At 39.5% G+C, this 27,798-nt stretch overlaps 1 protein-coding gene and 1 pseudogene across 7 annotated transcripts in view; both read right to left on the bottom strand.

The window, feature by feature from the left end:
- Nucleotides 1-227: 227 nt before the first annotated feature.
- LOC120612002 (uncharacterized) lies at nt 228-346 on the bottom strand (annotated as a pseudogene).
- A 25,374-nt stretch (nt 347-25,720) lies between these two features.
- LOC120611839 (ubiquitin-like protein 3) overlaps nt 25,721-27,798 on the bottom strand; it is a 54,819-nt gene continuing 52,741 nt past the window's right edge. For 4 of the 7 annotated variants that reach the window (XM_039874342.1, XM_039874344.1, XM_039874343.1 and 1 more), the window contains one exon: nt 25,721-27,100. In XM_039874342.1, the coding sequence (XP_039730276.1) occupies nt 26,743-27,100 (358 nt within the window). In that variant the 3' untranslated portion in view covers nt 25,721-26,742. The remainder of the gene's footprint in view (nt 27,101-27,798) is intronic. The other 3 variants (XM_039874347.1, XM_039874345.1, XM_039874346.1) reach the window with 1 other exon arrangement.

Raw genomic sequence — 27,798 nt, 5'->3', positions numbered from 1 at the left:
AGTAAATCAATACCCAGGTTCTCATTTTTGGTAGGATGATTCTGAGGCATATTCTACATAATGTCTCAAAAACTTTCTAGTTAATTTGAACCCTTATTGCCTACCTTTTGTGTTTTAAAATAACACATATATGTATATGTACATATTTATACACATATGTGTGTGTTAGTGTGTGTGTATATAGAGCAGGCATATATATATATATATATATTTTTTTTTTTTTTTAATGCCTACAGCACCTGGTATTCCTAGGTGGTCTCCCATCCAAGTGCTAACCAGGCCTGTCCCTGCTCAGCTTCCAAGATCAGACGAGATCGGGCACGTTCAGGGTGGCATGGCCGTAGACACATATATTATTAACTAGAAAAATATCCTGGTGACCATTCAAGGACTTGAGGCGCAGAGATGAGAGGGAGACTAACTTTTATCTTTTTTAGGAAATAGATTGTCTGGATTTTAATTCCAACCCTGTGACTGGCCATGTGACCTTGGACAAGTTTCTTAACTTCTCTGTAAACTGGGGATCATGACAGCATATGTCTTACAGTTCATTGTGAGGATCATATGAGTAAATAGATGAAAAGTGCTTAGAATAGTGTCTGGTACATAGTAAACATCATTAAAAGGCTAGGTGTTGCTATTATTTCTATGTATTTTGTTTCTTTTTGTTATTTTGAAATGTGTATTATATTTATGTATTGAATTATTCGAAAGAGAAATAACTTGAAACTTCAATAAATACATGAAAGAGTAGTTTTCTGACAAAAATTAATCAGTAATTATTATTTAAGCCACAATTTTATCAGTGGGATACTTTATCCATACCCATAACTTTAAAGAATTTAGAAAATGCAATTTTATCTTTTTATATTGTTAAATAACATAAAGGGGAAAAAAAGCCTTTAGTAATACACCAATAGATGATTTTTCAGTTTAGCCCCACAAGAATGTTCCTCTATGCCACTTTCACAGTCATGCTCCTCATATTCATTTATTTCTGATTTGGCTACTAAAGTGTTTTTATTTAACCCTGATTCTTATGTTCCAAGTAATTTAGGCAAAAGTGATACTATCTAGCTAGAAGGATTTGCAAGAGAAAAACAATTATTTATCACCTGAAAAATAATTAATTTTCCACTAAAATTTTCTGATGACACTGAAATTCACACTGAGTGGTGGTACTCAGAGGTAACCAGGTCTCCCTTGCAGCTGGGGCCTGTAACCATACCATCTTCATCTAAAAAATATCAAAGCCTAGGAATGAGGGGAAATGAGGGAGAATAAAAACTCCCACAAGCTCCAACAAACACACCAATAGATTATAGTAACCTGGTCAGGGTATTTAGAGCTGGAAGTTTTTTCTGTGATCAACATCAATTAGATGAGGAAAGAAGCACCCCACACACCGCAGCTGTGTTTGAGCTGACATTCACCAACTCTGAACTGCATTGGAGTAGAAAGACCTCACAGGGTGGTGAGCTTGGTGAGGGTGTTTTGTATGTTATTTTTTTCCTTTAACTGGGAATCCAGAAAAATGCTACACTTAAATATCAAACATTGATATTTCAAATCATTTAAGCAGTATTGTTAATTTGAATAAAATGTCTTTCCTATTGTAGCTAATTGCTTGAATATCTGCAAACTGATATATTCTTTGTAGACATTTATGCTGTCTTCTTTTTATAACTTTATTTCATTTTCTGTTCATTTCTGGTGTTGACTCAAAGGGCCTTTATCACCTCACGCTGATAATCTGTGCTTTATGGCTGCTAGTGTGATTGGAAGCAGTTGAAGCAGCATGCAATAATACACACATATAAATATTTGAACAGGAAAAAGAAAGTCTGTCTGATATAGGCCATGGAAGAAATGCATTTAAACAAATAATGCCACTAGAGGGAACTTGACTTTTAAACCAGAACTAGGCAAGGTCATTCTCTCCTTGCACTGCTTAAAAGGTGGGTTCAAGTGCTATGGACAATTGCAAAAACTCAATTCATTCCAGGCCTCAGGACATAGGGCGCCCAGAAGAGTCCACTCTGGCAGGCTATGATGTCATATGATGTAGCAGCTTGTTGGTCAGGATCACAAAAATTACCTCTCTGAGAAGAATAAATTTTCCCTTGCTGGGAGGTAAAGACTTGAGAGGTTTTAATCAGTCTACCAAGGCTTTGCATTTCGTCACCACACATTATTGTGGTGTTCAAAGAAAGTGATGCTGTGTCTTTTTTTCTCATTCTTGCGTGAGAGCCTTTTATCCCCCCCCTTTTTTTTTGCACCTCTTGTGAACAATTAAAAATGAATGCAAAGTGACATGCAACTTGGAAAGTAAGAGCACCAGGAAGCAAAACTGGAGACAAACAGAGCAGCTAATTTCTCCAAGCATAGCTGGTGCTGGCCGTGGTTGTCCCTGACAGCGGGGCGGACTCAGAACCACCTGTGTTTGCTCACTAGCTTTCCCCAATCTGCGAGAAAATGGCCAGGGCTGGTCACATGGCAGCCAGATAGGCCAGGCACCATGGGAATACAAAAGCCGGAGCTTTTAGCAGAGTTAATCATTAATGCGCCTTCTCTTTGTCCCATTCAGGAGTGCTGACAGGGCTTTGATAGCCTGTATTTGCCATCAAGACGTCTGCAGTCACAGCCAGGTACTAATGAGCCCACTGGCTCCCCTCGCAGTGGCAGTGCCCCCAGAGCCTGATTTGGACCTGGACACTGCCCTCCATGTGGATCCTGCGCCAGGGTGTGCCCCACCCCTCTGGAGCCTGTTATTGAATACCCACCCAGCTGGAGTCCTGCGTGTTCTGGGTATTTTCCTGCTGAAGTCCAGCGCAGCAAGTCTATGAGATGTGATTAGGAAAGCTCTGACCCTCCCTTCCCCGTATGTTATCTTTCCCTCAACCAGAAAAAAAAACATAGTAAACTGAATATGTTTTTGTTTTAACATGGACCAAGGATGCACTACTTTAGTATAACAGCAATGGAGTATTATCTTCTCAAAAATTAACTTAGAGATTCAGCCATGGGTGTATTCTGATACTTCTATCTTGGCAACTGAAATGCAGGTGTCCTTGACAGCTTTTTTTTTTTTTTTAATGGAAAACCCCACCTTAACATCCTTCACAGTAAGTAGTTCATGTGTCAACAGACTGAAGTTAAGGTAAATGGGAATCCCATGAAAACCACCTTACTACCTTTTTTCTGACTCTGTGAAGCTGCCTCCTTCTCAAGAACAAGATGTCCAAACCCCCCAAATCTATGCTTTTGCCTCCAGCTTGCTAAAAATGTTCTTTGGATTTGCGCAGCCATCTTACTGCCAGCCCCTTGAAAACATAAACTGGCTGTTAAGATATAAACTGTGAATGTCCTATTGTCTTTTAAGAATAGTTAAAAACACACAGATAAAAAATACATCTTGGAAGCCTGGCTTACAAAGGGACAGAGATTTTAATTTGGGAGCCATTAAAGAGCAGAGTTTTTTTCTAGGAACTGAGCACAGAAAAACTTGCCAACTGTTGATTGTGTATGAAGACATTGTCAGTAAAGATATTGCACTCAAAACATGGCACCAGCTATATCTCCCTTTGGCCAGAGTCAAAATTCCTTTAAAAATTTTATCCAAGTGATCATTACAACATCTAGGGCATGCTGGATGATGAAAAATTTTATTGCCATCTTTTTTTTTTTAACAGATGAGGAAGTGAAAGTTGACTGATTTGCTTCATTGTCTTGGAACTATAACAACAGACAGATGATTAGATTCTCAGAAGGATTAGATTGTGAGGCCAGTATTTTAGGATAGACTTGCTGCTTATTGTCACATCCTGTACCCTGCAGCCTGTTTTTATTCTCAAGGAAATTGCTTAACCTCTCTCAGGTTTACTGGTCATCTACTATGTACTACAGAACACTTAGCTCTGCAGGGAATAAAAATAAAGGCAGTATGGTTCCCACCTTTGAGAAGCAGCTTAGGAGATAAAACACGCACCACAAATAAAGCACCAGAAGAAAATCTGTGTGGCATGTAAGTGCCGGAGAATGAAATGCCTAAGTCCTTACATCCTGGTAGAGAGCTTTGCCTCAGATCTGAAAACTTGCCACAGGGAGGAAAAGCTGGTTGTTTCAGAATGCCTGAATGTTAGGATGTGGAAAGCATCCAATTCAAATAATGTTATCAGTTTTAACATAATGAGCAGGGTCTGTGGTATGATCAGACTTTACTTTCTTAAAATGTTCTTCACACAGGAAGGATAATCAAAACATATACCCTATATTGTTCATCTCATCACAGGTTCATCAACCACAGATTTGTGTGTAAGGTTAGAGCTGACGCTATGTAAAAAAATCCACCTTTGTTCTTCTGCATGTACAGTACTTCTAGAATACAGTCTTTTGCTTTGAAAGGGGGCAAAGCTGTTGGCTAAGCACATATTCAATCAAATATATTTCAGTGCATGCAAGGGACATAAAAGAAAACTATTCTATTTTTTTCAGAGCAAAATTACCTGAATTACTCCTTAAGATTTAGCCAGAAATTAAATGGCTGTTGGGGGCAAATAATGGAGGTTAAATTTATGTATTAATAATGATGTATTGATACTAATTGATATCGATATTCTACTGAAATTGTTAAAATGGATTAAATCAAAAGAGAAAAATGGCTCTTGTTGTGCATTGTCTCATTTCCTGGGGGACAAGAGGTCTTAGTTTAAGACTTCTGAAATGTAGCCCCTAAATCAAGAATTTAAGTGCAGATTACTTTTTTGGAAGGTGATCCCAGGAAACAGGATGAGGGAAAGGAGAAGTGAGACAGGGAAGGGAGGCCATATAATAAAGGGTGTGTTAATGATCACATCCACCACTGTGGATGACTGGAGCTTAACCCTGCAGGGCGCACCCTGAGAAACTGCCCAGAACCCACTCCAGTATTGTCTAACTAAGGAGAAGAAATCCTGGGTTATTTGACCACCAACTCCTATCCTTCATTGTTTGAGGGTTCTTCCTGGGGATGTAAACTCTCTAGCACTCTGATCACCCCCATCCACTGGGGAGAGCACTCCTTTGTTCCAAAAAAAGCCTTGCACAGAGGAAGCATCTGATATGTAGGGAAACTGTTTGCAAGTGACTTTTGATGGGCCAAGGAGATGTGGGTAGGGCTTGTACAGCATTAGCCACAACAGACTTTATGAGGCACACATGGAGAGAAGGGAAAGGAAGCTTGCACTTAGGGCCAGTTGAGATCAACACAGCTTATAAGCAGAGCTCTAGTCATGGAAACCTCTAAACACTGAATAATAAGATAAGATAATAAGATTGATCTTAGATCAACCAGAGGTCTCTCTTGTGCCTTCTGTTTGCAATACAAGTATACTCTAGCATGGAGAGACAGGCTTCAAAAGACCTAGAGGCTGCAAGTGTCCAATGGATTTATATTAAAAGTGTAAGAAAGCCATCGTCAGCTCTGAGAGGTTCCATTGTAAAGGGTTTGCATGTGCTCAAATGGGCCATGTGGCTCCTTGTTAGAGCTTATTTTCCCAGTAGCTTGAGGAGCTCTTTCAGGTTGGCCGTGATCATATTGAAATAAAGAACCAGAAAGTGAAGTAAGCAAATTTATATATTCATGTTCTTAGTATGTTTAAAGTCCTGATGCTTCTCTCTTTTCACAATGTCATTTTTATATGTTCAATTCAATGAAGCCATGCCCCTTGCAGCAACTTATGCCTTATAGCAATGATTCTCAAAATGTGGACCTTGGACCATCAGCATTGGCATTACCTAGGAATTTATTAGAAATACAAATTTTCAGACTCTATCCAATACCTACTCTTTCAGAAACTGTTACGGTGGGGCCCAGGAATCTGTGTTTTAACAAATCCACCAAGAAATCCTGAGGCATGCTAAAGCGTAAGAACCACTAGTGGAACTGCTCCAGTAGATTCCACTTTAAGAATCTCTGCTCCCACTTCTTACCCGCACTGTTCTCAGTTTTATGTATTTTCCTTCCATATTCCTCAGTTTTATATGATATTCAAAGATACAATAACAGGGTAATAACATCTTTCCAGAGGATTGCATTGTACACATTCCAAATTAAAAATAAACATGAAAAAATGAAATATATATATTTGGAAGCACAGAAACGCAGGTATTTGGAATTCCCCATATGTGACTTTTACAACCTAAGGCTTTTGAAAAACTGGTTCCTTCTGGGTCTGTTTCTCACAAGATGGTATTTTCTTCCCTACATTCTCTCTGGACCAATCTAGAGCACAAGAGAAGAGTCAAGAAAAGTTGTTCTTCATGCGGAATAACATGGAATTCCAGTGAATTCAGTGATGTGCTAAACACAGAAAGGAGGGAGACTATGTCAAAATTACAGGTACTAACCCTGCTGTTCTGCCTGACAGACTGCACCCCTCAGTGAGGGGGATGGGGACCTATATTTTCCCTATTACCCTCCCCAAGCCTATGCACTTCTCAGAATGTAAGTATCTCACTCCTGGGTGTTAGAAAGGTGTGTTCGTCTGCACAATAACCCCTAAATGCAACCCTGTTCTCCAGTTCAGCTGAATGCCCTATTATCTATCCCGACTGAAGGGAATACTGGCCCCTTGGACCCACTGAAAGGAGCAATGTCAGTCTCTAGTGTGGCCTCTTTTGATGGGATTTTAAAGGACAAATTCAACAGGTGCTACAGGTTGGGTTCCATGGGAAGCAGATGCTGAAATGGAAACTAACAAAATATAGGGTTGAGATCTACACAGGAAACGGAAAGGAAGGAAGCAAATTGGGCAGAGGGAGTCCCCCAGAAAAACCTTAGCTGTCCCCAAGGGATGTTCTGGAGCTGGGTTGGTCTTTAGGGTGTTTTCCACTTGAGGCAAGAAGACTGAATCTTTACCTCAGTGTTAATATGGCACAGGGTAGAAAATACTGTTGGAAAGGGGCATGGCCTTGGGCCAGAGAGTGTTCCTCAGTGTTTTATGTTTGAAACATAAAACACATTCTGGATAATTTCATGCCACATTCAAATTTAAAAGTTTACCTGTAATAGACCCTTATGATAAACCTATGAAATTGCCCAAGTGTCCATCAACAAATGAAGGGAGAAACTGTGATACATTCATATAATGGAATACTACTCAGCAATGAAAAAGAATGAACTGCTGACATATGTAGCAACAAGGATAAATCTTAAAAATATTATGCTGGGTGAAAGAAATCAGGCTCAAAAGGCTACATACTATGATTCTACTTACATAAAGTTTTAAAACAGGAAAAACTTAAAGAACGGCAATAGCCTTGGGAAAGAAGTACAAAAAAAAAGATAGCTTGAGAAGGAGCAGGAGAGAACTTTCTGGGATGATAAAAGGTTCAATCTTGACAGGGCCTTGGCTTATATAGATGTCTACATTTATCAAAATTTGGTAAATGGGAAATGTAAGGTTAGTGCATTTTACTATATGTAAATTTTTAAATTAAAAAACTACAAACCAATATTAAAATCTAGTCATAATAAAATGCTAGGGGTAAAATGCCTGGATGTGTACAACTTACTTTGAAATGTTTCAAAAACAATGATAGATGGGGTAGAGGGGTGCGTAAGAAAATAACTAAAAGGAAATGTTAACAGTTACAGAATCTGGGTGGTACATATGTGTGTGCTCCCTGAAATTCATTCGACTTTTCTTTGCAATTGAAACTTTTCATTATATCACCCTAGGGGAAAATCATTGAAAATAAGTTTGCTCATATCCCATTCCTGAACCTACCCTCCCTGCTAAGTGATCGCAATCCCTAAGCCATAATGTCAAAAACCTTCTTCTTCTACACAACACTCTTTGAAGCCTTTTACATGAGTGAGGGGAGAATTTCGTGATTACTGTGGAAGGACATAATTAAATAGCACTGTCTGGTTTGTACTAGAATAAAGCTTTGCATCTATTTAGAATGTGCTGGTTTACTCCCTAAAGCTCAATCATTGAGAGCCAAGTACAAATAGAGAGGTTCTTTTATAATCTCTCGACATGTACAGAGTGTGCCTCTCTCGACCTCCAGTGATGAGAATGCTTAGTGGAGCAAGCTCATGGACTCTGTTCCATATCTTGAAGTAAACAATTCTCATTTGGCTTCTGGTCAAGATGGCAGAGTAGGTAAATGCTGTACTTGCCTTCTCTCATGACCACACCAAAATTACAACTAAACTACAAAACAATCATCATTGAGAATCACCTGCAGTCTAGCTGAACATAAGTCTTATAACAAGGATATACAGAAGAAGCCACATGGAGACTGGTAGGAGAGGCAGAGACACCAAATCAATGTGTGACAGTTAAAAATTGGGAAGGATATCTTGGCTGCAAAGGTACCCCTTGAGGAGTGAGGGGGTTCCAGCCCACCATCAGGCTTCCTAGCCCAGGTTCTAGTACTGGGAAGAGAAGTCCTCACAAATTCTGGTTATGAAAACAAGCAGAGATTGCAGCTGAGTGAGATAGAAGGTGCTCCTTTTAAAAGGCCTACATACAGACTTACTTGCCAATAGACTCACTGACTTTGAGCTCCAGTGGTGAGGCAGCAGCTTGAAAGATTCAGGGGACATATGGAGAGGAAATGAATTGTCGGTGGAGCCTTTGGGAAATAATTAGGTTTAGAGAAGTTTACAAGAGAGAGGTCTCCACAATGTGATTAGTGTTCATATAAGAAGAGATCAAAAAGCTTGCTTTCTCTTTCTGTCCTATCTCTATGTCTCTCTACCATGTGAGGATACCGCAAGCCAGGAAGAAAGCTCTCACCAGACAGAATCTCCCAACACCTTGATCTTGGACTTTCCAGCCTACAAGAACTGTGAGAAATATACATCTGTTATTTAAGCCATTGGGTCAATGGTATTTTTCTATAGCAGTCCAAGTTGACTAAGACATCATTTTTCTGAATGAAATGCCAAGATTAGGTTCATTCTAAAGACCAGGTTTCACTAAATGGCCTTAAAGTTTCTACTGTTTAGTCCAATTGGTATGTTAGCCAACATCTTCATTCTCTGTTTCTATAAGGTGGTGGTGTGAACATATGCCCCAAGGTGGCGTTTACTATGGAAAAGGTAGAAAGGGATGGGAGAGACAAAAGAATCCAGGACCAGTATCAGGTAATGCTGATTGGTTGTTTGTCAGAGATGCTATAGGAGTAACTTCCAAAGGCTACAGGCTGCAGCAAGTGATTATAGAGAAAAATAGAAACTGAGAGTGCCTTAGACATAGGTTCACAAAGTAAGAAGGTGTGGAGGGGACGCAATGGAGAACTCAGTTACCTTGGAAAGCTTGATAAGAAAGCATGAAGGAATATTGAGAGTAAAATATGCTAATACTTATTGAGCTCTTATTGGTGCCAAGCACTACTCTATAAACTTTATACTTAATTCTTAAACCTAAAATAAGTGAAATAGGTGTAATTATCACCTCCATTTGACAGTCAAGGCATGAGACTCACAGAGATGAGTGCTGCTCAACATTACACAGCCACCATCTGAGTCGAGTGGAGCTCTAACTCTGGGGCCAGTCCTCACAGTCACTCCACATGAGCTCAGTGTACATCTCCAAACCTCAGTTTCTCATCTGTTCAGTAGTGGTAATGATGGCAACTGAATAAGCGTGCTGTGAGAATTCAGTGAAATGGAGTAATGAATATGAACGTGTTTTGGATAATGAAAATATCTCCACAAGCATTGGAAACTGTTTTAGTTATTTTTTTTTTGTCTATTCTAGAGAAGAGAGGTCACTCTTTCATTGATTGATTGAGTACTCCAGGTATGACACAGTGGGAGTTCCTCTATACTAAAGGGGAATAGATGGCTGTTGGTCACACAAGTAGAATTAGTCTCAGACACTCTAGCTGGCATGAGTAATGATTTCACAGGCAGATGGCTCTGGTAATGAAATGCTGAGAGAATCTCCAAGAAACACCTGTCTGCAAATAGGGGCCCCCAGCCCTTCATCTTGCCATATTTGTGTCCTCAGCTGCAGGAAGCTCCCAATGATGACACTCCATAAACTAATTCTTCTTTAGAGCAAGGTCATGGGTGCTGTGCTTAGGTAATCTGATGGGTACCTCACCTTCTTGATTGCAGCAGCTGCCTTTCCCACGTGGTCTCCTTGTTCTCTTTAGAACATGGGTGGTGTGAACAGAGACAAGAGACAACACAGGCTGCTTAGAACACACCTGCTTCAGATCTTGTTTACAGACCTGCTTGTCCCCCACATCTACCAGGGACCAGGAGCCCTTTGTGCGCTCAGCAGATGTTTTGCCAATGCTCTTTTTACAGGCAAAACTTTTTCCTTTGCTTTTTTTTTATATCAAGGAATGCCTTCCCCCCTCCCCCCATAAAACCAGCTGTTCAATGGGCTACTAATTTCTAAGAACATATGTCCTCTGCAAATAACAGCATGCATCTGGAGCTGCCCTAGACCTGATCCCCTTCCTCAATGCTCATCCAAGCTTCTTCCCTTGCCAAAAGATTCCCCATGGAACAACAGAAAAAGTAGTGCTGAAGATGCACTTTTGAGCAAGTTTTGTAGTTTCTTGCAGCTCAACCGTGACTTTCATGAAGCCCCAGATAACTCAGCATGGGAAGCCTCTGCCTTCTCCTCCACATGGTGCTCCTGGCTCCTGAAAGGGTAATCCTTGCCACTGAAGGAAAGCAAGAGAAATTTTAAGAAACTTGGATTACCTCAGCACATCATTTTTGTCCTGTACCTATAACTGCCTCTCTGCTTGTCTCTAAGACCTTGGCGTGAAAGTGCTTCCTCTGTGATCAGAGAGGTCAGTAAAGCGAGAGGTCACAGGATACCCAGACAGGGAATATTTCAGAAGAGGAAGAATGTAGAGAGGCTAAAAAGATGTGTACAGATGATGTTGAGAGGCCCAAAACCATAACTCTTCTTATACCATCCTTGAAATGGCCACTATTTTCTCTTGTATGATTAATATACCTTCCCCTTCATTCTCTGTTTGGAGTCTTTGTTGCTTCTCTCCATCACTATCCACCACACACTGACCCTAGGCCTTGATGCTTCCCTCATAGGGCCAATCAGCCCAGGAGCCTGGACTATAGGCTTGGACTTAACAGCTCACTCAGCCCAAGGAAGATTTCTTTCACTTGTATGGATGCTATCATTGGCCAATTTGCAAAGGGCATTATGAGAAAAACTATGGACAAGATCATAATAATCCATTCTCAACATTGGAAAACCAACTCCAAAATCTTGCTCTACAAATAGAGTGACTATATTGTTGCTTTGGAATACAACAGACAGAACAGGACAATCAATGTCATCTTTTTACTTGGTGAAATGGACAAAGCACTGGACTTGAATCAGGACACATGAGTTTCAGTTCTAGCTTTGCCATTAGAAAAGCCACCAATCTTTTCTCTTTAACTACCTGAAAATAATTGGCATAATCATAATAGCCACCACTAATGCCACTATGTGTCTTATTTAACCTTCAAACAAGTTGGGAGGTAGGTGTTTATAGTTCAGATATGGAAACCAAGGGCACAAAGTGGGGGGAAGGAGAAATAGGATATTTGGGGATCTGTCTTTCCCAGAATTCTTTTGTAGCTACACCGCAGGAAAGCACTGATTCGTCTCACAATAGAAACCACCTGTGGTCAACTTAAGGCACTTACCTTCAAACTGTCACTCTTATCAATAGCCCTTAATACGCTCTATTAATCAAAGGTAAAGTCACAATCTCATAGCCTTGGCTTTGCACTGTTCTCTCAGACTCAGTGTCCTTCCTCTTTTTATCCTGCTTTGCTGCATGCCCAGTTGGTGCTATGAACTATGTTCTCACCTTTTCCCATGGCTTCTCTCAGCAGTGGCCCTGTTCACCACCTTATCTCTGCTGCTTGGGGTAAGCAATTCTCCTGGTTCAACACATTTGTGCTGGTATGAGCTGTGTCAACTTGATTTATCTGATAATTCTATTTTCTAGAATCGTCTCCCCGGTATTGCTCCAAGTTAAAGAAATTTGCACAAGATTTGGGCTGTAAAAGCAAAGCAATGACCATTACTCTCAGAAGATTGTTAAGAGGTTGGATACAATGACAGACAAAGGTACAAGAGCCTTATGGGGTTTGGCTTGTCCTGATTCTCCTCTGCTCTGTATCCAGCTCATCTTCCAGATTCTCAGCCCTGCTGATCAAGAAATGAATTGAATACCCAGAGTAGTAGCTACACAGAGGAAATATCTTCCTATATTTCTATCCCTAAACTCCTTCATCATGATCCCTCTTATATGGGGGATATGCTTGTCTACTCAGATTGACTGTCTGGTAATGCTTCTCTGACCTTCCAGCTCTCCATTCCAAATCTTCACTCCCCAGTGGCAACGAGAGCATACAATGTCCAATTCTTATCATTAAACCCCTTCTCCATTAACATTCACTGTAGCCATGCTTCCTGTCCAATGCAACATCCCTGGGGCACTCTTACCTCAGGCTCCCTGGGATTATGAAATGGGAAAAGAATAAAAAACATCATAGAAGACAATGGATACAAGAGAAATTTTATTCTGATGCACCATTTTTATAATAAAAACTTCATCTTGAATTGTCACTACATTCTACATTTTTTCAAAATACAGGAATCCTTTCGTGAGACCAATAGAGATATATCTTACCACCTTATCTTCTGAAACCTTCCAGGGATCAACCATGACAAAACAGAACTGATGGCTGAAGCCCAAATCAGTCACTCCCTGTAGCCACCAATAATTTCTGACATCCATAATATCTATAAATGTCAAGGGATGTTGCAAAATTCTAAAATGATAATTACTATAAATTCACTCTAAACATAAAGGGTTGGGAAAAGAGATGACCAATAGGAAATGAAGAAAGGGAAGTTGCAAAATAAAATGATCAAGAAGATACCTCCTCTGAGAGATAAGGAGGTGGGTTAGTGAAGGAAGAGATAGGTCTATGCTCTTGAAGAGTTGCTAGAAGCAATGCCAGAGTCTGTGTGGCTGTGCCCAACCTGGCTGTAAAGGTGGTGTGTCAGGTGATAGATGGAATCCAACACTATTGGGTGATGTTACCTGGTGCAGGGGAGGGACCCACGCTGGGGGGCCTTGAGGAGCAAGGATCAGCAAACAGGAAGGAATTAAAATGTCTCCTACCAGCAGCAAAGATAAGCCTTTTATAGGGGGCAGGCTGAGCAAGATTTTTAAAAGTTTGCCCCAGAAGAACAAAGGAGTCTTTATTTTCCTTTGTCATGAGGTAGGGTGGGTGTGGGAGCAGAGTGAGGAAACTTCTACTCTAAGCTAGCAGGAAACTAAGGCAGCCTTTGAAATTCCCAGCTTGAATTTAACAACCAGCATTTTTCCTCTATCTGCTTGGTGTGATGGCTGGGGAGACAGAGAAATACAAAAGTGGCTAGTGGGATAAAGCTGCAAGTTGCCTCTCACAGGACAGTGTGAGTGATACTGAGAGCAAACAAAGTTCTGAAGGAAGAGAAGGTACCAAGGCAGGAAAGGAAGCCCCAGGCCGAGACAAGGTAACACCAGTGGAGGCACAGAATGTGAACAGGGGCATGGCGTGTTTGGGGAAACAAGAGTTTGGTTTGCTCTCATACAAGAGAGTGGAGAGATATGAAACAAATTTAGAAGGCAGGGGGACTGTGTGTATCCCTTACATGATCAAGTTTGTGTTAGGAGACCAGACTTGCTCAGAAGTGTTGATCCAGAGAAAGAAGATACTTACTGTGAAAAAGGGGTACTGTAAAAAATCGTAAATTTCTAACTGAGTAGGTCATAGTGGATAGTCAAACCCCAGGCTTATAACTTGTTTAGTGAAAGGTTTTTAAAGCAAGTCCTATCTATTGTTCTCATGCATCTAGGTTAACACACCTTTGACATGCCAGAAGTACGACCTTCGGAGGCAATACCATTATTAAGAAAGCATGTAATCTAATTCAATACCTGCCTTGCTTTCTCTCACCCTCATGTAATCTTCCTTACGTTCCTTCCTAATTTCAAATGCATAAAAGAAACTGCAAAACTGTCATTCTCCAGAGCATATGAGATTTTTCTCCCTGGCATATGCCATCAGATTGGCTCAGATAGACTCTTACTAAAATTCCCTACAGGATTGGGTGTTTCTTATGCCAGCATTGCCAAGAATGGCTCCTGGTGGCTAATTGGGTTTAAATTTAAAAATAGAGCCTAGCCGTTTCTAAACAGAGGGCTCTCATGCAAGCCATGCTTCAGAAACAAAGATGCACTGAACTCCTTGCCTGCACTGTGTTTCTGCCGACTGAGTCAACCCTCATAAAAGAGTTCCTGAAATAACATTTCGACCAATAGAACTGAGATTTCCTGTGGAAGCTGGGCAGCTGGGCAGCTATATCCCCATTAGCATCTTCATCAACCAATCAGACCAGCTCCATTCTGGCCAATCAGGACAGTGCTTTTTAGATCAATCAAATTGTGAGGATTTGAAGCCCTCATTTGCATGAGGACAGACCAATCAGAAACCAGGGATGGTGACTTTTCTCTGAGTCAACTCCCCTCTGGTTCTGGAAGCCAACTATCCTTTTCCACTCAAGATTGTGTTTCTTTGCTGAAACTGAAACCTGAAAGGCATCTAGCCTAAGCAGAACAGGCAGAGTGGACCGGAGTGGAGTGGAGCAGTGTTGTCTGGCCAGAGAGGGGCCTCGCCCAAGAGCTGCCACACAGCATGCTCTTCCACAGCCATGCTATTCTTCCATAGCCATCATAACTGAGCTGTATAGCAATTAAGCTATTTGCACTAAATAAAGTTAACTTCTTTACCACACCCCAAACTGAGGATTCCCACTGGCATTGAACTGGTGCCAATGACCATTGGTTAGTAGACGAAATACCACAACTGGTTTATCCTCAACTTTTAAAGCATTAAATTGTTCTTGAAAATCTCAAAGCTCAAAGTGTCATTCCTCTTAGGAATTTGCTTGAAACAGAGGTTCAGTCCTCACAAATGTATGGAATGTCTCTCCCTGCAGAGTCAGGAAAAGCAGAGATGCTAGGAATCCAGGCCCAGGCCAGGGAAGTGGAGGGTCCAGATTCAAAGTAACATAGAAATGTTGGCATAAGTCAGAGTCCTAATGTTAGTGAGAGATTCAGAATTCAGCTTTAGTGAAAAGGTAGGATCAGATATTGATGATTATAAAACCCCAATGTAGACTCTGCTGGAGCTCAAACCTCTAGACCTGTGCTGTGACAGAAGCTACATACCAAGTGCTCAAGCCCATATGTAGTTAGTCTTATGTAGTTAGTGGCTATCACACTGGATGGGGTAGATATAGAATATTTCTGTCATCACAAAAATTTATATTAGATAACGCTGCCCTAGACACTGACATTTTCCATCATTACAAACAATATTAAATAAACAAGTGTTTGAAATCACAAATTTAGAAATAGAGTATTCTAGAAAAATTCCGTTGTCTGTAGAGCTTTTTTTAATTGGCCAGTTTCATCTCCAGGTATCCTTTCTCTTTTCTTATCTGGTTCATATACATGTGTTACTTTTTTATATGTCTCATGTGCATGTGTACACGTGTGTTCACTCCCACAATAAAGCAGTGTTCTATTTGCTGCTACATTCTAGGCATAACCAAATCACCTCCATTAAACAGGCTAAAAAAATTTCATAATCTTTAGTGAAGAGACTTAAGGCATCAAGGCAGCACATGTATTGAATATGCAGATAATTCTTCTAGGCCTCTGCCGACATTGTCTTGTTTTTGCTCTAAATACAGTTGAGTTGCAGCTTGTGAATTCTAAAGTAGGTGAGTAAGGCATGACTATGATTAAAAGTAATGCCTGAAAATATCTGAAATTACCCTGAAAGACAACTCTATATTGTGTCTCAGTAAGTGCAACCTTTCCCATCTCTCTTCCAGCACAAGAAGAATGGTTATCTCTTTACACATGCAGCTGGTGAAGTATTGGCTGGATTTCCAGTGTTTATTTGTCCCAAACACAAGAATCTGAACAGTTGGTGCAAAAAGATGCTCATGCTAGGAGAAACAGATGGGGATCCAAACCAAGGGCGCAGCAGAGTTTGCAGGTGACCCCTCTTGCTCGGTGGGATGATGGCTGAGCACAAGCAGGACCTGCTTGCTCTCTCTTATCTAAGGAGTGGGTTTTGTAGGCATTAAGTGCACATATGATGTGGTACCACAGTGTTGCAGTGCCAGTCACCTATGTGTCAACATAATCACCCCCACACCACACACCCCTGTCTCCCAAAGCCCAGCTCTTATCAAGCCAGGGGCCGGATTGCAAGAGTCTGGACTGCTGGGATCGACATGGCAGCATTTGCACTGCAGAGGTAGAGCTTACACAATAATTTCTTTCTGCCCCTGACCCACCTCTTGTCAGGTAAAGAGAAAGCATCTCTCTTTGACAAAGTCAGCAATACCATTCACAGTCTCAAAACTAATTGATGCCTTCTGTTCCAAGTGACAGAAATTAATAGTGTTATCAAGTAGGCATTGCAGGGAGCAAGAAAATGGCAACAGCACTGACCCTAGCATTCTGGGGACCAGACACATGGTCTGGGCATCTTAGGTGCAAATACCTAACCAAGGTATTTGATTAAAAGTTTTCTTTTCCTGGTAGTGAGAGGGAGGAGCGTGAGGATCCAGAAGAAAGGGCGGAGAAAAGAATCATTTCAGCACTAATTTGTTGCAGACTCTGGGATCTTCTATCAGAAATGGACCCACAAGGCTACATTACATAATCCTAATAAACATAGGATTAAAAAAGAAATAAAAAATATATTTGCAAGCAATGCCTCTGATAAGGGCCTAATATCCAAAATATACGAAGAACTTGTACGACTCGATAACAACAACAACAAAAAACCAAACAATCCAATCCAAAAATGAGCAGAAGACCTGAACAGACACTTCTCCCTAGTGGACATACAAATGACCAACAAATATTTGAAAAGATGCCCATCATCGCTAGCTATTAGGGAAATGCAAATCAAAACCACAATGAGATAACATCTCGCACCTGTTAGAATAGCTATAATCAACAGGACAAGTAACAACAAATGTTGAAGAGGATGCGGAGAAAAAGGAACCTTTATACATTGCTGGTAGGACTGCAAATTGGTACAGCCTCTATGGAAAACAATATGGAGGTTCCTCAAAAAACTAAGAATTGATCTACCATATGATTCAGCAATTCCCCCTCTACTGGGTATTTACCCCAAAGACTTGAAAACTCATCCGAAAAGATATTTTCACATCGATGTTCATAGCAGCATTATTCGCAGTGGCTAGGACATGGAAGCAACTGAAGTGTCCTACAATAGATGATTGGATAAAGAAGCTGTGGTACATATATACAATGGAATATATACTCAGCCATAAGAAGAGATGAAATACTGCCATTTGCGACAACATGGATGGACCTCGAGATAATCATGCTAAGAGAAATAAGCCAGACAGAAAAAGTTGAAAATCACATGTATCACTTCTATGTGGGATATAAACCTAAAAGCAACAAGTGGACAGGACAAACAAACAGAGACTTATTGGCATGGACAATAGACCAGTGGTTACCAGAGGGGAGGGGAAAGATGGGAGGAGGGAGGTAAATGAGGTCAAATATGTGGTGACAGAAAGAAATCTAACTATGGAATGTGAACACACAATGTAAATATATATATATATGCCTTACTGTTAAAATGTACAGCTGAAACTTATTGGATTTTGTTAACCAATGTCACCATAAAAAATTAATTAATTAATTTTAAAAATAAAATCAAATAATATAAAAAGTTTTATCACATGTTGAAATGGAAAAAAAAAAACCAACAGTTCATTGTCTTAACGCTTCATAGCTAATGTAAAAATAAAGTACCAATGTCAAAATATTTTTATATTTTCATCCAGATATTTGTTGTCTAGATCAGCTACTGACAGCTTGGGTTTAAAATTTTTCTGTTTATCTTTCCTGGGATGTGTTTGAGGAGCCCCCAAATCATTTCCTTTGCTTCTTTTTTTATATTCTTATTTTTATATTCTAGAAATAATTTTAAAACTGAAGTTGAAAATACCATGCACACTCCACTGAGTTGTGTACTGGAGACCCCACCATGTGAAAGCAGGTTGGCGGCAGCCTCAGAATGCAGCTCCCACTGTCCTTTCCTTGTCACTGAGGAAGCTGGAGATTGCAGATTGTTCTTCAGAAGTTTTACTTGCAACTACTCAGTGCTGCAAATCAAAATTTTATGGACTGTGCAACCAATAAAATTGATTTTAAAAGTTGTTTGCTGAAATTGATATGATTTGCAATTGTCATCTAAGACCCCCAGTTTAACTTTTTATATAATAAAAGCTGCATATTTATGTTAACCATAAAATAATTATATTATTTATTCTCTTTGACTTTATGATAAGTAAATGTTATAAATATAAACTAAGAACTACTATACCAGCTAGTTCTTAAAGTAATAAATATTTCCTTTTCTTTTCTTTTGTACAGATTGAGGTCTGTGCATAACAATTTATTTGAAAATAGGAGCATTTATCTTTTTAAAATTTTTGAGAAATCAAGAACAGTGCAACCTCTTCATCTTACAGATGAGAAAAATGATGCCCAAAGAGAAGAATTAGTAAGTCACAGACCAATTTATCAGCAGAGCTAAGACAAATCTTGTAGCTTCTCTCTCCCAGGTCCAATAAAATTTATATTTTAATCTATTGCTTCTCTCTCCTCAAGAAGCTCAGAAAAGAGCTGGGATTTCAAATTCATTTCTGAAATAAAAGTACACAGAGAAATACTGTGATATAGCTAACAAAACATATATAAAATCTTAAAATAGTATAAAATAATTTTTAAAAATTGAAAGCTAATTGAGATACCAGCTCTTCAAATGGCCTGTAGACAAGCTAGTCATGATCTGACTCCTGCCAGCCCAACACTGGGTCTCTACAGCACATGGTGACAGCCACTCTGCAGGCTCAGAGTAAATAGTTCAGCAGTGCTCTTTCATGAAAGGGACCTAGGCTGGCAGGCAAGGGTCAAGGTCTCACTCTAATTTCATCACTGACTTACCAGCCACTTAAGGTTACACAAACACATTTTGATCTGGATTTTTTTAAAACAAAACAAAACAAACCAAACAAATTAAAAAAAAAAAAATGGAATAGACGGTGAGGGAAAAGGCTATTTTCTCTCTGAACAGGAAAGATAATTATCTGTGAGAGACGGAAAACAAGGAGAAATTAAAATAGCAATGGTGGCTAATAAAGCTGTGTGTGTAACAGTTCTTTTGTATCCTTGTAGAAATCTAGTCCCTACTGGCTACTGGTGGCTACCTACTTCACCCAGCATGTGACACATGGCAGGGGTTATGACCGTAGCCCAGATAAAGTCAATACAACTTACCTGTGGGCTGTTCTGTGACTGAGGGACCTGTGGACCTCCAGCTCTGTAAGTAAAAGGAGGCTAAAAACACCTAAAAAGTAGAAGATGCCTTTTGGATCAGTAATTCCACCTTTCTGAATTTGTACAACCATCAGGCAAGAAAAGCAGAACAGAAACTGCTGCCTGTTTTGCAGGTCAGAGAAGTTATAAAACTTTCCTAAGGTCTTATAGATAGTTGACAACAAGACAAGCCCAAGCTCTCCCATGGCCTGTAAGTTTTCTTTGTATCACACCTGCCATTTCAGAGGAGGAAGCTCTAATTGGCAAAGAGATCTTGGCTTATTAACTTAATTTATATGCAGGGTAGAGAACTTGAGAAACTTAACAAATAAGCAAAGAATCAAACAATTGACAGAATAACTCCCAGAGAAGCAGAGTTTTCTCCATTCTCACTGACCTCTCTGTGACTACCCAAGTGGGCTCTGGGTACCACTGGCAACCTGCCTTGCTGGGTTTTGCTCTACTCCTGTTTACCCATTTTATCAAGATGGGGCAGTGTGTCAGTGCCTTACAGGGCATTAATAAAGATAAGAGAAGCCATAGCTACCAGTTTTCAAAAACCCTCCCCTGGTTTCCCTGGCTGCAGGGTTTCATGCATAGACACACGGAGCCACTGATGCAGGAACTATTATTGCCATCTGATTATTGTCATTGTAATGCCTATTCAACTGCCCCTTTGTAAGTTCCTAGAGGGCAGGGACCGTGTCTTGGGCTGCTTTTCATGAATTTATGCCTCCTGCTTCCATTCACTCATTCTACACACATTTATTGAGTGCAGCCCTCACAAGGTCTGCCACAGTACTGGGGACACAGAAATTATATCACATCCTGTGTGTCCTTAGCAGCCCAGCCCTCATCCACCCTTCCAAGACTGGAGTCCCAAATTGGGCTCAGGCCGTACTGTATATAGCAACTGTAAGGCCATGAGGCTACAGATGGCATCTTCAGCCAACGTCTTTATTCCATCCAAACTTCTACTGTGCCCTTATTTCTTTTATAATAAAACAACAATCTAATAGTCTACTTTTTAAACTTAAAATTCTATTTTTTTCTCATTCTTGGCTGCCTATTGGAATCACCTGGAGACCATCAAGATACTGAAACTGGGTGCTACGCACAGTGAATCTGATTTCATTGGCCTGGCTACTGGGAATTTTCAAAACTCCCCAGGTGAGTCTAATCAGAGGTCAAGATGAGAACCACCATTCAAACCTAAGGCAGAGGAAACAATTGCAGGCTTATGAGCAGGGATATTTCCCAGATATATTTCTTTGTATACCTGCCCATCTATTTTGGACCCCAAGATCTCTGTCTTGACCCTACATTTCCCGTTTGCCTCCCCATACACAAGATCTCACTGTATTCCATGCTTTCTTGCCTGCTCTTGCATGAGGATGTGCCTCTTGACCTGGGAACTCAGAACATACTTCTGTGCTCTCCCATCTAATTAAGGCTTCAGACTCTGGCCCACTATGGGATCATCTGCCTGGCAATGTGCTCTTTCTCCTGACTTCTCAAAGCCTGGCTGTCTCTACTTTCTGGACTCCAGGACCCCACTCCACTGTCTGGAGTTAAGAACTCTTTTCTATTCCCCTTACTGCCACTCCTCTTCCTTGTAGCAATGATGTCCTTTAGGAAGTAGAACTCTATTGAGTATCAGAACTTGCAGCCATATGGTGGCTTTCAGGAGATGCCAGTAGGGCCTGTGGAGGGCCCCACAGATCATTCCTTACAAACAGCAGAGTGCATACTCTTGTCCTTGACATTCATTCCAAAAGTCCTATGAACAAAAACCACTCCTGGAATGTGCAAATCAAAACCACAATGAGATATCATTTCGCACCCACTGGAAGGGCTATACATTTTTTTTTTTAAGAAATATAAATGTTGAGGAGGATGTGAGGAAACTGGAATTTGTACAAGGCTTGAGGAAAAGTAAAATGGGGTAGCTACTATGGAGGGCACTTTGGCAGTTCCTCAAAAAAATTAACATAGAATTACCAATGACACAGCAATTCTACTTCAAGATATATACTAAAAAGGACTGAAAAAGGGACTCAAACAAATACATGTACACACATGTACATAGCATTTTACACCATAGCCTAAAAGTAGAAACTGTCTAGATGTCAGATGAATTAATATGTTCATGAATAAATTATACATATTATTTATATATAATTTTATTACTGATTATATATTATATAAATATATATTATTGGTTAATGAGCAATATGTACATTGTAATAAAATATATTAATACAACATACATTTAAGATTAGGTTAAGTTACAAAATGTGTAATGTATACTGAAATTGAAATTGAAAGATGAGATTAAATATATGAAGGAATTCCTTTTTCCTCGAGCTCCCAACCAATCTTGCAGAACACTCCCACAGTTGTTTCCCTTTGTTAAGAAACTGTGAGTTAAAATCTGAAGAGGTTCCCCCATCCCCACCTCTGCGTTGCTTCCTGGCTTCAATAAAACTTTAGATTTAAGGACAAAATTTGTTGTACTGCTGTCTTTAAGATGACTGTTTTGTTTTCCAAATTTCTTCTGGAAAGACAACATAAGTATTCGAATTCTTTCAATTAGGTCTATCTGTTCTAAAGGCCTGTGCTTAGGGTGTGCCTATGAGAACAAAGAAATAAAGATGGACCGTCTAACCGAGGCTGTGGTGCTAGGACATAGAAGTAGACATATATATTCCAATATCTCTAAACACCGTGTTGTTTCCAACTTTATACTCTACATGTTTTGAAGTTCCCCAAGCATCTAACCTCTTAACAAATCTAATCCCTTCGATAGATAAGAATCTCTTGTCTTGAGAGCTCAAGTGAGGGCTAGGGATAACACAATTGGGTGGTGCCTGGTGTCCAGGCCTCAGTCTCCAGTTTGCTGGTGTAAGGGCCTGAAGGGTGAGTTTCAAGGACTGCTTCAACTGCAAAGGTGAGTCTCTCTGTTGCCATTGTGAAGGTATGCCTGAGATAGTCATAATTATGTGGATATGGTGACATCTGGAAAAAGAAAATGGGGACATTTTACTTCTGAGTAGGCCAAAGCAGAGCAGGAGAAATAAATTCTGAAATGAGAATTTTGCTTGATAAATTTTTTGTTTTTACAAAATGAAAACCACGTTTAGTTATCTTCTCACTCCTATAAAGTCGAGTGGTCACTTTTACAAGGAAATATATATGCCGAACCGTATGAAAATGTTAAATATCTGACTGTTTTAGACCTATGAAAACAGTAAGTTCAAGTGGTTCAGCCTAACACTTATGTAACATAATCAGTAAACTCCTGAAATTGTGCTATTTAAGCAGAAATACTTTTTCTGAGCAATAAAAAAAATATATACCTCAGAAAGAGAGAGAAAAAAAGTTTTCTAATTTAAGAACAATTAACAAGAATAGAAAATAAAGCCAAAAGCAGTGGAATTTGAATGAATACTGAAATTCTTCTTAGCAGAAGAAAAATCAGGGAAAAATCAAATAACCAAGTAAGGCTTTTATGCACATGGTGGTATGTAAAGTAATAGATGGATAGAGACAAGATCCATATTCCGCTTTCAAAACTGGTCTCCTGCAGCAGCCACTCCTTAAAGAACAAACCATAATCAAGAGACTTGTGAAATTAATACAGTGCAATGAAGAGATTTCACTGGTGAGGAGAGAGCAGACATGCTGGATGAGGCCAGGGTTCAGACAAAGGCTCCTGTTCAGTGGGAACAGGTACAAGACAGATGGTTTGTTAAACATTGCCAGCATACTTGAACAGTGCCATTGGGCGGTCAGAGCCTGGGTAATGGTCAACAAGGACATTGTGTAGCCGTGTGTTGGCTAATTTCAACCCAGCTAAAGCTATTGCTTATCTTTGTTAGTTTTGCAAAGATTAAGGCTGTTTCTCTGCTTTGAATGCACCACAGCTGCTCCGCAAAGCATTCCTGAAGTTTTGTCTGAATTCCCGCTGCTGAGAGGGGCCCGTAGGACTTGGTACATGCAAAGACTTGTTTTGCTCACAGTTGGAGTTACATCTCCTCAAAAGATCTGGACCACTCTGTACTCTTGCTTCTAGGGGACACTCTAGATGGGTGGTGGCCTTCTTGGTGAAATCTCTCCTGTGGGCTTCAAAGCGCATCTGCTGTTGATTTATTTTTCCTATTACAACTGATTCATTTGCTACTTTTGTGGAAAAGGGTTAATGCCATCGTAAATTCCATCCGGTGAATCATGGGGAGGTGGTGGTGCAAATTAAACATGTTTGCTTTTGAAAGGGGCCCTTGGCTTCTTATCTTTATGTACAGAAGCAAATCGAGCTCAACCTGGCCCATGCGCCCAATGGAAATGCACCTGGCAGTCAGCTGGTGAAGCGGAGGCTCCAACCTACTGCCCCTCTTTGCTGTTCACAAAGGGAGCCTGTGACTGATGCCGTGGGGATACGCCCTGTGGTCGTGCCTACAGATCCAGCGTAAAGGAGGGTATGACCATTATCTGGATACATTAGGAAAAAGAGATGCCTTGATCAATTGGGTATTTCTGACAGTTCAGATTTCTTTATCCTCTTTTATAGGTGGTGCATGTCTCACCCCAGCTCTTTGAACAACTGCTGTATTTAGTTTAAGCATATTCTTCTGCCTAAATTAGATGATTTCCAACTATAAAATTAAGATACTGTGCCCAGCAGATAAGTCCTAAAATTAGCCTTTTTTACTGTATCTTCAGAAGCAAAGAAGAAACCAAGAAAGTTTATCCCTCCCCTCAGTCTCTCTCTCTCTCTCTCTCTCTCTCTCTCGGCTCTCTCTGCAGCTCTCTGGCTCTCTCTCCGGCTCTCTCTCTCTTTCTCTCTCTCTCTGCCTCTCTCTCTCCCACCCCTTCCTGCTCTCACACACACACACACACACACACACACACACCCCTAGACCTCAGTGTCTTTACTCAGCATCAGGTGTCATGTAGGATCATTCAGTAGCAGCTAAGCACTACTGGTTTAGTGCTCTGAGAATATATCCTGGAGAAATAAAAGCCACTTCATCTCTAAAGAGCTTTCTATTTAGAAACCGCAGAATGAGAGAAACCAATGGGAACTGATGTGCTAAATTTTGTTATCATATTTTTGGAATTCAAGAAAGGAGAAAAGCATGGGATAGGAAAGTCATGCCAAACTATTTTATAACATTAAAAAAAGTTATAATATTTTATAACTTTATACATCTCCTCAAGTGCAAAGAAATGAAATAATGATACCCAGGCCATGGCACATCGTGTTCACACAAGGCCCTTCTCTTGATTTACTTTATTGTTTCCCCTTGATCTTCCATCTGTGTTCTGGCTCCCAAACCACTCACTACATAGGCACCTACCTGAATGTGTTTCATATGCAGTGTGGAACATGTGCAGATCCCTGAAGGATGTAGTGCCATCTCTGCTGACAGTCATGTTTTGGGGAGTGGAAGTGCTTTCTTTGATTCATGTCAACTTCTTTTCTTTGATTCCTCTAGTAAAGAATTGCTTTTTGTGTGTGTGGTTGACATTGTCTACTTAATCTAATTATAAAGTTTATGGGTGTATAGAATTTCATGCTCACCTTTGTCATCTCACTTTTCAAAGAATTTGATTTTAGTAGGGGGTTAGTCTGTTTCATTGATTTCTGATTTTACTTCTTTTACATCTTTCCTTCTTGTTGCTTTGATTTTATTTTCTCTTTTTTCATAATATTTTTAATTATGCCCTTAGGTCTTTGGTTTCAATATTAATGTATTCAAAATTATGCAAAACTTTAAGTGCTACATTAGCTGTGGGCCACAAAAGTTGTCATTTGACACTTTCATTCTTGTTCATTTCTAAATATTTTGTAATATACTTAAAATTTCCTCTTAATTCCAATGACTATGTAATGTATGTTATATATCATTTTTTTATGGGCCAAGGAGATGTTTAAAACTTACTCACTGTTCTTATTTCATTATGATCAGAAAGTACAATCTATATATATGGATTATTTGGTATTTATTGAAGCTTCCTTTGTTCTATGAGAATTTAAAATGAATACTCTGTGGGTATATGTTCGATATATATATCTATTATATCAGTGCTGTCCAATAGAAATATAATGGAAGCCACATATATAATTTTATATATTTTCTAGCAATCATATTAAAGTAAAAATACACAGATGAAATTAATTATATATTTTATTTAAATCAGTATATCCAAAATAGCATAATTTCTACATATAATCAATATGAAAGTATTAATGAGATATATTTTTTTTCCTAAAAAAAGTTAAGTAATAGAAATCTAGGGTGAATTTTACATTTAGTGTGCATCTCAATATAAATACTAAATTCACATCAGATACACTCGATCTATATTTAGATTTCATCTTACAATTAAAATAATAGATTCACATACCCAATTTGTTCCAGAGACACTTAAAAGTTTCCCAATACCTGAATCAGGTACAGTAGCCCCCTATTATTCACAGTTTCACTTTTTGCAGTTTCAGTTCCCACAGTCAGCCACAGTCTAAAAATACTTAATACTATTAAGCACTTGAAAGTTTGTGGCTATTAATCACTTCTAAGATTGCTGGCTCAAACTGAGATGTGTTGTGATTATAAAATACACACTAGATTTTGATGATTTTATATGCAAGAAAGTAAAAATATTATTAATATTTTTATTTTGGTTACATGCTAATATGTTTGAATATATTAAATAAAATAGTAAAATTAATTTTGTCTATTTCTTTTTAAGATTAATTATATTTTAGAGTTTGACTCTAAATTTCTCTATATCACTCTATATTTATCAAATTCACTCTATATTTACCAAATATTATTTTTTAATATCATTAACAAATATTATTTGTTCAATTAAAAGAAAATAACGTCAAACATTTTTAGTGCAAACTGTACTTGGAACGCTTGCTTTGTTAGTCTGGTGATAATTTTTGTGGCGGCAAAATGATTTCTGCTATTAAAGGTATAACTTGTTAACTTTCCCCATTGAGACTGACTGCACTCAAAACCCAACATTTCAAAACTGCTTAACATAAACAAAAATACTAGAAATAAAAAATTACAGTGAAAAATGTCCTTGGTTCTTTTTACTTTCATGAGAAAAGACAACAGTGGTCACAGGGTCATGATTCGATCCATGGCTTTACAGGCAGACTCCGTGGTCCCCGACGCGGCGTGGGTCCCCTCTGTCCTGGCAGCACAGGGACAGAGGCCACAGCACAGCACACTCGGCGGGCGGCGTTCAAAGGATCACACAGCAATTACTCTCCCCCATTTTCTCCCGATTCCTCTGACCCTGAAAGTTTGGCTCCAGCAGCATTTCACTGGCTACCAAATGCATCACTGTTGTTTTACCAAAAGGAAGTTTTAATGCTCCTAATGTGACATTTCCATGTAGAAACCATCCTTGATAAATAAGGCGTGGAACGTTTGGACTGTTGACCTGCTCTTCTTCCCAGTCCATTGGCGGGTTGTCATACACGTGCTTTGCAATGTCTAAGGCAGAATCATTACGAGAAAACAGGAACTCTTTTGTCTTCCCGCTTACCAAGATGAGGTGCAAATTTATCATATCCGCGGGGACATTACTGGACATCTTGCCGATGGAGACAGACCCAGATGTTCACGCCAAAAAAAAAAAAAAGGAAAAAAAATGACAAAGAACATGTCATTTGCAAAGGCTTCTTAGAAACCTAAGGTGATACTCAAGTTATTTCAAAAAAAAAAAAATTGTACCCATTCAATGGCTTATTCACTTGGGAAAAGGTACTGACCACATTCTATGAGCTAGACGCTGCTTCTAAAATTCACCATTTCTTTGCAATTGTAAGGTTATTTTTGTGAGCAGAGATAGCCGGTAAGCAATAAAAATAAGAAATAGTGAATTTTAGTGTACAAAGCCAATGAGTGCTATGGAAATAAAAAAAGAGGGAATGAAGGAGATATGGGCAAATGGACTACCACTGTAAATTTGGTGTTTTCATTAAGACATTGATATTGAAGCAACAACATGGAAGAGGTGAGGCTGTAAACCATACTGGGAAGAGATCATTCCAGATGGACTAGAGGCTGGTGGTACTAGAGCAGATGAAGGGGTGAGGGGAAAACGATCTCAGTAGGATAGTGGAGCTGAGCATATAGGAATTTTTACTTTAATCTCAGTGAGATTGGAATGTCATTGGTAAATGTGGAAGTTGGGTGTGACTTAAATCACCTTACATTTTTAGAGGATGACTGCCTGCTTTATTGAAAATAGACTGTAGACAGGCAAGGGCAAAAACAAAGGAGCCATTGAGGA

The sequence above is a fragment of the Pteropus medius genome, unplaced genomic scaffold, assembly GCF_902729225.1.
Source record: "Pteropus medius unplaced genomic scaffold, Ma_sr-lr_union100, whole genome shotgun sequence".
Lineage (NCBI taxonomy): Eukaryota > Metazoa > Chordata > Mammalia > Chiroptera > Pteropodidae > Pteropus > Pteropus medius.
The sequence above is the reverse complement of the archived record's forward strand: the minus strand, read 5'-3'. Positions and strand labels throughout refer to the sequence as shown.